Below are 13,495 nucleotides of genomic sequence, written 5' to 3'. Positions count from 1 at the left end.
AAAAATGACAATTTGTTACTCTCCTCAATCTACGTTATTAAAAGTCAAAACCTATTAATAAGCTTAACGTTTTGTATAGTATAGCACCCAAAAAGAACAAGCAAAACTTAAAGAAATGAGGGTTCATGATAATCATGTCTGATCAAGTCAAGGCTAAAAAGAGTCTTATACAACTGATTGGGTTGCCGTCTGATCGATGTTTAGAATGCGAAATATCCTAGCTAGTTCTGTGTACTTTTACATCGCACTTATATTGAGAGTTTTGATTCAACAGTGCCCGGAGATCCAATAGTGATTGCTTGAATACTAGTCACGTGTACATGCTACACACGAACCCGCCATAACCTCTGTAAAAGTTTCACTTACAATAAAACTAAATTTTTGTTCTTTCAGACTCAGAGAATGGATTAATCGGGAAACTGAAGACTGCCTAAAAAGCGAACCTACCGTTTTATATTCATATATAGATGCCTCCTCTAACCACAATTCAATTAACTTTCAATAGAGCCCAAGCCGAAGTGTCCATGAGTCGGTAACAGTAACACACGAGTGAACATGTTTTTAATGATTTACAGTAGTAGGTCTTGGATGCCATTAAGGTCACAAAGTTCTCATCGTCATAATATCAGCAATTGTACCGATCATAAGATTTATGTGGCCAAATACTTTTAATCTCAAAACACGCGAAAAATAGAATTGTCCGCAAATATCGATGCAATGTGAAATTTTCGAATATGTCGCCCACCTAAAACTTGCAGCTGATCCGATTGGCCTAACCAAACTAATTTTCTTAGGACATGTCTGCCTGTAGCATGCATATGATCCTGTTCCTCGCCCTTCTGCCGTTCTCCTTCGCTGCTCATGACTGTTTCAACACCCTTTGTGTAGGAACAGAAATGACAATTCCTTGTGACCAATCCACAAGGAATTGCACGATCCAAGATGATGGAAAACCCAAGTGTGACACGTCTCCTGGTGGAGGAGCAGGGGTGGAGTGTGTGGTGCCGAACTTCTACTGCTCAGCTAGTGAGGCCGGAGAAGCTCTCTGTGTGTACACTACCTCTAGTTGCTATAATAACAAGTGTCAGGGGGTTGATGGAGCCAGCACTACATTTATCGATTGTGATCAGAGTACCAACACCTGTTCAAATGATGACGACGGATTACCAGTCTGCAATCCTGGAAATATTGGCATTGGAGTCAACTGCACTGTCACCGCGGATAACGATGAATTTTACTGTCAGAATGACCTTACAAATGGAGCTGCTGTGTGCGTTTATCCTCCCAAACACGACTGCTATGACACTACCTGCACAGGAATCGAAGCCTTCAACGAAACTGTCATCGATTGTGACCAAAGTACCAACAGATGTGGATTTAATGCTACAGGAGCACCGCTATGCATTGATACTACTCGTGGGGCCGGGGTGGATTGTTCAGGCACGGAGCACGAGGACTTTTATTGCAATAACGGAGACAGTGGAGCTGCAGTTTGCGTGGTCACTCCTCTAAGTAATTGCTACAATACAAAATGTGGAGGAACTGGGGATCAAAGCGAGAACTTTATTGACTGTGATCAGTCTGCGAATCTGTGCCAGGTCGATGAAACTGGTGCCCCTATTTGTTCTCCTCTGTCTCGTGGAGCTGGAGTCAACTGCACTGTCACTGAGGAAAATGATGAATTTTACTGTCAGAATGACCTTACAAATGGAGCTGCTGTGTGCGTTTATCCTCCCAAACACGACTGCTATGACACTTCCTGCACAGGAATCGAAGCCTTCAACGAAACAGCAATTGCTTGTGATCAAAGTTCCAACAGATGTGGCTTCAACGCCACTGGAGCACCAGTGTGTATCGATACTACTCGAGGAGAAGGGGTCGACTGCTCTAAAGATGACGAATTTTACTGCAACGTTGATGACAAAGGAGCTGGAGTATGTGTTGTTCCCCCAGTCCATAGTTGCTACGATCTACAATGTGTAGGAACTGGTACCTTCAACGAAACCACCATAGATTGCGACCAAAAGGATCACCGCTGTGTCCTCAGTACGGAAGGGGAGCCGTCCTGTGTAAACACTACTCGTGGGGCCGGGGTGGATTGTTCAGGCACGGAGCACGAGGACTTTTATTGCAATAACGGAGACAGTGGAGCTGCAGTTTGCGTGGTCACTCCTCTAAGTAATTGCTACAATACAAAATGTGGAGGAACTGGGGATCAAAGCGAGAACTTTATTGACTGTGATCAGTCTGCGAATCTGTGCCAGGTCGATGAAACTGGTGCCCCTATTTGTTCTCCTATGTCTCGTGGAGCTGGAGTCAACTGCACTGTCACGGCGGATAACGATGAATTTTACTGTCAGAATGACCTTACAAATGGAGCTGCTGTGTGCGTTTATCCTCCCAAACACGACTGCTATGACACTACCTGCACAGGAATCGAAGCCTTCAACGAAACATCAATTGTTTGTGATCAAAGTTCCAACAGATGTGGCTTCAACGCCACTGGAGCACCAGTGTGTATCGATACTACTCGAGGAGAAGGGGTCGACTGCTCTAAAGATGACGAATTTTACTGCAACGTTGATGACAAAGGAGCTGGAGTGTGTGTTGTTCCTCCTAAACACGACTGCTACGAGAGCACCTGCACTGGAAAGGACGCCTTTAACACAACTGTCATGGACTGTGATCAAAGTTCCAACAGATGTGGCTTCAACGCCACTGGAGCACCAGTGTGTATTGATACCACTCGAGGAGCAGGGATCGACTGTGCACACACCTCTGACCTTGACTTCTATTGTGGTACAAGTGAGGTCGGTGGAGCTCAATGTGTCTTTACTCCACCTCAGAGCTGTTACAGTCAGTTTTGTCAGGGCACTGGGCTCAACAATGCCTCTTGGGTGAACTGCGATGGAGCTGAACACCGATGCAGTGTTGCTGATGATGGATCTCCTTTGTGTGTTGAGGGTTCAAGAGGATCAGGAGTACAATGTAATGAAACTCTCAGCTTCTATTGCTCCCCAACTGTAGGCAATCCCTTCACTGCTTCTTGTGTGTACCCTAAGCCATACGATTGCTACAATTCCAAGTGCCAGGGAGTATTTGACAACGCCGAGACCTTCGTAGGATGCTCTCAAGACACCGGCTACTGTACTGTCAACGCCGATGGGTTCCCTCTCTGTATCAACGACAACAGCACTACTGGAGAAGGGGTTTCCTGTACGGGCCACTTTTCCTGTAAAGAGGACGCAGCGTCTGGTGTTGCGGCGTGTCAGAAGAAGGGTGGACTATTACCCTTGTGGATTGTTTTGGGGGTGGCTGTGGCGGTGGTGATTGTTGTTGCGATTATTTGGGTTATCAAGAGGCGGTCAACCGCGGAGGATCGCGAACAGCTTATTACTCCTACCTTTTGAAACTGACTGTGATATTTTCTGATCAGATTTTCAAACTTTTTATTCCTTTGGTATCAGTAATTGCATGACTTTTTTTATTGGTAGCAGTTTTTGAGGAAGTCCATGACCCTTCATCATTCAGAAAATTAAACTTGCTCGTGATTTTTGTACAACAGTGGAGTCCTGAGTTTGGATATTTTATTCCGAAAGGATTTTCATTTAACAATTGATATATCATTATCACAATTATTTATTTAAATGAGTCATCAGAGATGACGGACTTTTCTGAGAAAAGCAGTGTTTTGAAAATTTAGCGCTTTTAATGTTTGTTTGTGATTAATGAGGTCCTGGTAGTGATCAATGAATTTTTAGCCGCAGAAGTGTAGCGTTCTTTGTTGTTTAGTTGTTTAGATTGTCGGACTTGTTGGCTGAATTATTTGTCATAATAATCATATCAAAAATTTTGATTTGTTTCTAAAGAAATGTTAAACTGATCTTTTCATTGACTTCTCTTGAATCGGTCGAAAAAATCATGAACAAATTATTTTTTATCCTAAATCCCCTCTGTGATGTGAAAATTAAACTATTTCAAAATTTCAAGTTTAATTACATCTCCCAATTTATTTTCCATGTCTTACCCAAAATATTTCTTCAGGCCCATCAAGTTGAGGAGATCGAAGATTCATCATCCTTCTCCAAAGTCTTCAGCACAGTTGCGTTCATCGCACTTGGAGCTGCGCTGGTTGCCATGGTTCTCCGCAAGCAATCCCCATAAAACTCCACTCTGGTGACCACCAGTTACTGCTCCACCAAGTCCGATCCTTGTAAAGATCTCCGCCGCGCATATCCTGACTAGCTTCCGCACAATAGGTATCTTTTATCTACCCTCGTTACCAATCAAGACTTTCAACATATAATATACGACCGACACTCGACAATGCTGTTTTGTATAAAGTGTGCCTACACCTGCGTTTCATATTGTAATATCTCATGTCAAATTTGTGTTTAGCTATTTAAGTAGGCGATGGGTTTTTATGAACGGATAGTTTTAATAATTTAGTACCTATGACTATTATTTCTTTTTCAACATGGAAAGTATTTGATCGCATAAAATTTGATTGATTTTGCACGGTAACCACTAAGCAATCTTGATCAAGATCGTTTTTTAATCATCATAATATCTTAATCCCCGTGCATTGTTAAATAATATTAATAAGTTGAGTTTAAATTATTTTGCCGCTTCAATATTCAATAAGACGTTATAAAATCTGTGTTTTGATCCCATTTTGATCACTTCCATAATTTTGACAATAAGATTATCTCAGGTTATCTGTCTCCAGCAGTCTGCAACAATGTATTTATTATTTAAATGATTTCATTTTGACATTTTTTATGGATTTTGGGCTATCCTTGACTTCAAAATATATATCTATTTAAACATTTATGGGTTGCAAACTTGATTATACACCAAACTTTTTTTAGGCCCAAGCACTCTCCGGTTATTTCTGGTCTGTGATAATTTTCGTTGAGGTCAAGTTTGTAACTCATCGAGTAATCAGTTGCCAATAAAATTCCACTTTTGGTTATCGATAAGAAGGTTCAAATTTAAATTAGTAACTATAACATTAATATCAAATAAACCACCCATCAAAACAATTAAAAACAAATATTTCATTAAAATCTGACGACCCTTATCCTGACACTTGACATGACAGTGACAAAAACAAAGAGCTCGCTACAGTTCTGTTTTGCCAGTTTTGGTCTTGGTCTTCTCCCCATCTTTCTTTTGATGTTTCATTATAAGTTGTCTGGAGATTGTGTTTAGTTGAGTGATCTGAGCTTTGATCTCGGCCACTGAAGAGTATTGGGAATCATCCGCGAACTTGATCGACTTATCGATGGCGGATTTGAGGATTTCCTTTTCGTCGTCTGTCAGCTTGGATCCAAGTTTTCCTTCCTCTTTGTCCGCCATATCTGAAACAATTCTGGGATCAATTTTAATGTGGGGATACAGAAATTGTTTTTTTCCTTGCTGTAACTATATACCCATGCTGAGGCAAAAGTTGGTTTTAAACGACAGTACTTTTAAATGGAAAAAATGCGAATCCCGCATATAAAGCAGCAATGTTTAATAGGTTCCACGATACAGTAATATACCAAAAGTAATGATAGATTATGAGTTTTATACCGGATTTTAATGAGTAAGCAAGTTTTTCAAGCTCCAATTTAGACTCGGCCTGTTCTTTAACTTTCTTGTCCAAAGCTGCGAACTTCTCACTCTCCTCAACCATTTTCTGGATGGCATCTTGGGACAACCTGTGGGCACAGAATTTTACGGGAAGTTAAGTCGACGCCAGCGTTCTTGCAGTTTAAGATTTCTTCTTTCAATATTTGAAGTTAAAATGCCCTGAAATCTCGGTGAAACGTAATATAACTCCCTTTGGCTATGTCATACCTGTTCTGATCGTTGTTGATCGTGATGCCCTCAGTCTTGCCTCCTGCCAGATTTTTAGCCTTCACATGCAGAACACCGTTATTATCTACTTCAAATGTCACCTCAATTTGAGGGTGACCTGCTCTTGCTGGGCTGATTCCTGAAATTATTCATGTGTAGTACGTGTTTTTGAGTCGAGGTGTTGAGGATTTTAAGGGTCGTTGTCGTTTACATTCAACACATTACTCTAAATGTGGTATAATTGTTCCTATTGACAAATGACAAATTATGTCAAACTAAGAGATTTTTTCCTTTCAGTGTGTTAACTGGTAGGTGTGTACACTGTACCTGTCACGTCGAATTTGCCGAGCTTGTGGTTGTCTGCTCCCATTGCACGTTCACCTTCCATAACCTGTTGGTTACATGATATTCAAATATACATGTGGTAAGATTAATCTTTTTTAAAAGGTTCGCTGTATCCAACTTTTGAATTAGAAACCAGTTCAAGAAATTACCAGTAATTTCAAAAACCGCTTGGCAGGGAAAATCGTGTTTTACAGTAAAAGACTTTGCAATTTGTCATTGAAGTCTGTCCAATCTGCCCTAAACTAATAAACCCCTTCTTTATCTCCGTTAAATACCAACCTCAATCTCAACCGTATCCTGGTTATCGTAAACAGTTGTGAACACCTTGACTTTCTTAGTTGGAATAACCGAGTTTCTTGGTATCATCTTTTCCATCAGACCTCCCTCTATAATGAAGCCTAATGACAGAGGACATACGTCCAACAGGATGATTCCCTTAGTCTGTGACTCGCCTCCCAAGATTCCTGCTTGTACGGCAGCTCCGTAAGCAACAGCCTCGTCAGGGTTTATACCTTTAACTGGCTCCTTGTTCTTGAACATAGCCCTCACCAACTCTTGTACCTGTAAGTGGAATGGGTAATTATTTCAAATTTTCGTCGTCTGTATTTAAAGGCAAAAATAATTTTTGGCTATGCATATCATTATGCAACATGTGGCTTATTGTTTCATAAACTTCAATAAATATTATTTTCATTGTAAGGGCAGCCCCTAGGTTATAAGTATAGAGGGCTCGTTATCAATACAAGTGTTTGGTAAGATTTAACATTATTAATATCATGTATCGTAAATGTATCATAATATGATCAGTATGAAATGTACCTTGGGTATCCTGGTACTGCCTCCAACCAAAACAATCTCATCAATCTCATCTGCCTTCATTCCAGCGTCATCTAGAACCTTCTGCACCGGCACCATTGTAGACCTGTGCAGTGTTGGAGTTAGTACATTGTTCAACATAATCGATGAGGTTGAGTTATGTAATTTTGGATTTATGTTCAGATTATCTTTTTGCTATTTTTAGAATCTAGGAACCCCTTGTGATTTTCACCCAACTCACTTGAACAGGTCGATGTTAAGCTCCTCAAATCTAGCTCGAGTCAGGGTCTCACCAAAGTCCTCTCCGTCGATCAGTGATTCGATCTCAATGCGGGTTTGATGTTGGGTCGACAGGGCTCTCTTTGCTTTCTCTACCTAATACAAATTTGATTATTAAAGTTTAATCAAACGCTTTGCAGTGCTCAGTGAATGTACATATGGATTCAATACACCGTTAATTTAATTGCGAAAAGAGACAATCGATTGGTGTTTAGTGTCTCGTTCAATTACTTAATATATAACTGTTAACGGAATTTTATTCTATTAATCTAATACCGCACCTCCTCACAAACCTGACCCTTAGTGTTTACAATTTAATTCATTTCTAATTAACCCGTTTTTGAACATACCTCTCGTCTAAGTTTCTGTATAGCGCGTTGGTTTACGGAAATATCAATGTTTTTCTTTTTCTTATAAAGTCTCATGTAGTGTTGAATAACCCGCTGGTCAAAGTCCTCCCCTCCTGCACGGAATAATGTTAGAGGTTAGTGTGAAAATCTTGCGTAAAAATGAGATTCGTGTGAGAAACTTGCTTGTGAATGAGAGCTAACTGCGTGTTAGCGAGACTCTGATCGATGGAGAGGAATGGGGCGCCATGTTAGTTGTGTCTTTAGTTGCCGCACTGTTCTTGTGAGTTGTGATTGTTAGCCGACTTGCTTAAAATAGCCCATTGTGTCCCAGAAAGGGATAATCACAGCAGAATGGTCTGTCACCCAACTGCTTCTCATTTAAATACAGAGTTCGAGGGAGAGCTATAGATAGAGTTTGAGAGTTTAAGAGAGCGAGTGAGAGCGAATAAGAGAGAGCGAGTCTTTTTGTTCGCTGTATTCTTGCCCACAACTGGTTCTCCGGTACCGCTCATTCTCTGTTAGTTCAGTATGTACATAGGTGCTGAGTCACTGCTCAGTGCTCATCAGTGTACTTTCACACTTTCAATTCGCTTAATTAGTTTTATGTTTCATCTAGTGTATTCTATGTTGAAACTTATTGTCTAGACCGTAGCTACTGTTCTTTAAAACAAAAGATTAGCAGCAGTGGCTGAACGAGAAACAGTCCCGCCAACTTTACATTTTTACACAACAGCAATTAGTCGCTGACCAGAGTGTGTAATTATATGTAGCTGTATGAATATTTATTTTATAACTCAATATATGCAAACATACACCGGATAATTATGTAAAGTATCCACGTAGCGCACTACTAGGAGACGTGTCACTAATATTCTCTGTTTTGCCCTTTTGTGAGATGTTATTTGTCTTTGGCTGCTCAGAACCGCGCACCGGTTTATCGCATATGTGAAATGTATGCATATGTGTATATGGGGTAAAACTTAGGTGTGTTCTTGATATGAAACACCAGGTTTATGTTCTCGTTTAGCAAGGTGCTCCTTACTCAGAACATTTCTCCGTATGAGTAGGTGGATTTCCCTACTCAATTCTGTTCTCCTTACAAGTCACTTACCGAGATGAGTGTCTCCACTAGTAGCAATAACCTCGAATACTCCATTCTCAATCATAAGGAGGGACACGTCGAAGGTACCACCTCCCAAGTCGAACACTAGGACTGACTGTTCCTCTGTTTTTTCCTGAGTTGTTTAGGTTTATCATGACAAGGCTTATATTCCATAACCGTACGGCGTACACCACTATCTTGATTCAATATGGGCAATTTCGCGTCAAGTAATTCACCATTTGCATAGAAATTCTACATTCTAATGGTCCCAGAGGGCCATCTGAATATTATACAAGCATGAAAAGGTGTTACAATGCAAGGTGGAACCATTTGCTTGATGATGCAAAAGACCGCAACCTTTCATGAGTTGTAGTTCATGAGTTATGGGCGTTTGAAAATGTCAAGTAATTCACAGGGCAAAATTTACGCTATTTATAATTCTGCAGAAACATCACGTTTTGTGCCCATGTGTGTACACTGAATGTGTAATAAGCGGTGTACATAAACACTAAATCATTGTTTGCAAGTCTGTATGGTTACTTTACTGAAAAGTTTATCCATGTAAACTCTAATTGTTATTTACATGTTATCATTCATGTCAAGTAAGTCACATTCCTGTGTCCAGTAATTCACTGTGTGCCTTTTCAGTGCAGATTTTGCTGCTTTAAGCGGTTCTTGTTTGCACCCTGCTTTGTAACTTACGTTCTTTTGAGTTAATAAAGAGATATTGAAGTATAATTCATGATTTTTCAATTTCTACTAATTTGTTAATTGGCCAATTACTGTTTGGTATTTTCATTAAATATGCCTCGGTTTGTCAATTAGGCATAACATAATTGTTGAACATAACACATTAGCATTATTTACAAGCAAATAGGGTGACTGATATAATATGTTGGACGTCGGTTCAGTGCAAACTCAATGCTAGCATACACTATGACCAGCATGGTGCATGTCAAGTAATTCACATTATTGTGTCCAGTAATTCACTGTGTGCTTTTTCATTAATATTTCGCTGTTTTAGTTGCTTATCTGCATACTGCTTGATGAATAATGTTCCCTTGATGTTCCCTTGATGAACTGGAGAAACCTTGGGTTGGCACCATCAGCATACCCGGGATATCAGCAGTCCACATGGCTAAGTGTGGCCTTGAAGGAACTATTGAATCTTGGAAGCTTCCATGAGAAGGCCCATTGAAACCTATACACTACTCACTGTGTACCTTGCCAGTAACCCCACCAGCAAATCAGGCTTCCATTTCAGCTCCTATTCCTGAAGTTGTGGCTGATTCCCACGAAGGAGATGATTTGTCTATCGTAGACAGAGGATGGTATGTAGTGCAATTTGAGGATACAGCTGGAAAGATAAAAATGAACTATGTTTGTCAGAATGTAGGAGAAGATGGCGAGGATGTAGTGATCAATAGTTACCTTAAAGTCACTAGCAGTAAAAACTCATGTAGGCAGGAGGGAAGGCTGTTCAAGAAATATCCTGATGAGGAGAGAGCAGTACGATCTAATTTTTTGGCACAGCTGCCAACCCCAGAATACAAGGCTTCTGGAAGAGTTTTGTTTGATGACTGTGTTGGGTTTTCTGTCCATTAGAATTGTAATGTTATGAGGGACAGAATACTCGACTTTTTATTTTTATCAGCATGTATAGTAGTCTGTATCATATCCTGGAACAAAAACGGCAACCAAAATTTTTACATTTTTTAAAGTATTTTTAACAATTTTTATTGCAATAACTAACATTTTAATGGGGTTAAATTATCAAAATTTGATATACATTTCTTTTTATCAGCATGCATAGTAATCGGTATTATATCCTGGAACAAAAAAAGGTAACCACAATTTTTACATGTTTTAAAAGTATTTTAACAATTTTTAATACAACTAAATTTACCATTTTAATGGAATTAAATTATCAGAGTTTGATATAAACTTGATTATTTTTACCAGTTTCAATTTATTATTACTTATTGACATCACTTATTGCATTACATAAATGTAAATTGCTTTATATAATTCTTTCAAGTCAATGTGAATTACAGGACAAAACTTGTGAATTACTTGACATGTGAATTACTGGACACCTATACTGACAAACTGGAAGGCCCATCCATTCTAAAAACTAGTTGATCATGTCCTGCAATGAAAGTTAGAAGTACAAGGCAGTTTTAAGGTAAAAGGAATGGAAATTTGGCACAGAAAAAAACTTTTTGGTAATTGCTGTCAAGTAATTCACTCAAAAAATAAAAATATTTGGGAGCGAATAAATCAGAAATGGTATGAATCATGTATCAAAAAGTTGGTAATCGTTAAATGTTACCTGATGTAGCTAATAGAAAAAGAAAATATGGTTTGTGAGGAAGTTATATTCTCCAGTTTCGATCTATGTGAAGAAATGGCAGTTTTAACTTATAAAATTGCTAATAATTGCAGCAATTTCAAAATGCGATAGGAAAAAGGAAAATTAAGATATTTACAAACGGTTTTTTATGTCTGGTAGTGCAAACGGTTGGCTTCAGAATATAATCAAAGAAAAGCAAATTGCTAATAATTTTACATTTTCATCCTGGTTACCATTTGCCCGAAATTGCCCATATATACTTTGACCACAATAAATATTCTTAATAATTTACTAACTTTGACTTTAGAGTCCAGTCCGTAAGCAATAGCAGCTGCAGTAGGCTCGTTGATGATTCTCTTAATGTCAAGTCCTGCAATTACTCCAGCATCCTTTGTGGCTTTTCTTTGTGCGTCGTTGAAATAGGCGGGAACAGTCACTACAGCCTGTTATAGAGATCCTTATATAAAATGTTTAATGATATATTTAGTGTTTAGCTTCTGCAAAATAAGTCAAATAGCAATGATATAATTTTAGTCTCTAACTTTTTCTATAGATCTTTAAAATCATTATGGATCGAGATTCGGGGTATTCTTTTATTAAAGATCCTCATAAATGGCCAGATTGGCGTTAAATATTTATTATGTTCAAAGAAACAAGGTAAATCAGTAACCTCTGTAACATTGGTTCCAAGGTAAGCCTCAGCTGTTTCCTTCATTTTAGTTAGCACCATTGCTGAGATCTCTTCGGGGGCAAATGATCGCATCTGCAATGTTTCAAATATTAATCCCTTGGTACTCTACTTTAATTTAGATAAAAATAATTAAACAAGCAAATGAGGCCCGGCAAATAGAAAATACGTAAAATGGTGGACTTGGTATCGTATTTTTCTAGAAAAACGACGGAAAACACGTAGTGAATACCTTACCTCCCCATTAACCTCCACTTGCACATAGGGCTTTTCGTCCTTAGAAATAGTCTTGAAAGGAAAGAACTTGATGTCTTTTTGGAGGCTGGTGTCATCCCAGCTTCTTCCAATCATTCTCTTAGCATCAAATACTGTGTTCTCCGTGTTGGATGTCAACTGGTTCTTCGCAGCGTCGCCTTAATGTGAGTGGTAAAAAGTTAAAAACATATACTGAGAAATCTTTAATACCATTCGTAACTCATTACTGCAAAGAATGGGAGAACCGTAATTAAGTAGAAACTGAATTAAGTAATAGTTACCAATGAGTCTTTCTCCATCTTCAGTAAAAGCAACGTAAGAAGGAGTAATCCTGTTCCCCTGATCGTTGGCTATGATCTCAACTCGGCCGTTTTTAAACACTCCAACACTGTACAAGTTAACATTTACATCCTCAAACGTACTTTAGAATATCTTAACAACTTTAACAGTTAATTAATATGCATTTAGGGTTTAAAATAGATCTGCCACCCATGTTAGAACAATTGTCTAAACTTAAAAAGATATTTAACTACTCTAAGAGCTCACCATGAGTAAGTGGTCCCGAGATCAATACCAATAATTGTTCCTGTCTTTTTCTCCTCCTTCTTATCTTCTTGTTCTACGTCCAAGTCAGCAGTTGCTAAAGCAACAAGCAACACTGTGCAGAGCCACCAGGCCATCTTACTGGAATAACTCAGTTAATAGGAACAAACTTAAAAATAAACTTTTACTAGAATAACTTAGTTAATAAAATCAGACTTAATACAAAATTTGCCATAGTAGTTTTAATTGGTAGGGTCCTTTTTTAGTGTACAACATTAAAGGACGATGTTAAAGACTAAAGTTATAAAACTTAGAAGGCAACCGTACCCGATGAGTTTAACAAAAGAAGTAAAACAACTTAATATAAATTGAGACCGTTAGCTTTATTCAACTATGCCACGTCAACTATCCCACGTCACTGTAAGCAGATCACTTAAATGTTAAAGAAAACTAAAACAAGGATAGAATCAATATTGAGCAGCATCATAAAAGTAGTTTTATGATATCTGTATTTCAAGAAAGTGCTCTATTAAATTAACTAAATTACGAAACTTGAGACAATGGATCTAGCTTATTACTAAAACTTCTTATATTCTAGATCCATTGTTTAACTTTGTAATTATCATTGTTCTCATTATTAACTCATTATGGACTTATGGTGCACTATGCAGCAGTTTTCGTTACGGCACAGTGTTCTCCATACACATGAAACCTCCCATTAACGATAAATAAGCTAATTAAAATAACGTAAAACTCCACGTTTAACAACAACCTGAACCCCTGAACCGAACACACAGCTCCCTCTCAAATTTCAAATTAACCCTCATAATCAAATCATTAAATAAGTTATAAAACTGAACAATACAATCCAACAAATGTAACAAAACCACCAGGTGCCCCCCAAAAACACCCTGAAACTA

The 13,495-nt window shown here is 38.6% G+C and overlaps 2 protein-coding genes across 3 annotated transcripts in view; one reads left to right on the top strand and one right to left on the bottom strand.

The window, feature by feature from the left end:
- LOC134818856 (disks large homolog 2-like) overlaps positions 1-4,786 on the top strand; it is an 88,333-nt gene extending 83,547 nt beyond the window's left edge. For both annotated transcript variants that reach the window (XM_063828549.1, XM_063828548.1), the window contains exon 8: positions 4,045-4,786. In XM_063828549.1, coding sequence (XP_063684619.1) covers positions 4,045-4,164 — 120 coding nt within the window. In that variant the 3' untranslated portion in view covers positions 4,165-4,786. The remainder of the gene's footprint in view (positions 1-4,044) is intronic.
- A 259-nt stretch (positions 4,787-5,045) lies between these two features.
- On the bottom strand, positions 5,046-13,495 carry LOC134818837 (endoplasmic reticulum chaperone BiP-like). Its single transcript, XM_063828521.1, has 14 exons — positions 12,579-13,495; positions 12,314-12,420; positions 12,015-12,190; positions 11,760-11,852; positions 11,386-11,532; positions 8,746-8,869; positions 7,635-7,747; positions 7,247-7,380; positions 7,009-7,111; positions 6,469-6,750; positions 6,172-6,235; positions 5,845-5,983; positions 5,578-5,705; positions 5,046-5,363 (listed from the first exon to the last, which is right to left on the bottom strand). The coding sequence occupies exons 1-14, from the start codon at positions 12,710-12,712 to the stop codon at positions 5,125-5,127; spliced, it is 1,983 nt and encodes a 660-aa protein (XP_063684591.1). The 5' UTR covers positions 12,713-13,495; the 3' UTR covers positions 5,046-5,124.

This window comes from Bolinopsis microptera, chromosome 7 (genome assembly GCF_026151205.1).
Source record: "Bolinopsis microptera isolate Bmic1 chromosome 7, MBARI_Bmic_1.0, whole genome shotgun sequence".
NCBI classification, from domain to species: domain Eukaryota; kingdom Metazoa; phylum Ctenophora; class Tentaculata; order Lobata; family Bolinopsidae; genus Bolinopsis; species Bolinopsis microptera.
This window is presented reverse-complemented; position numbering and strand designations above follow the sequence as displayed.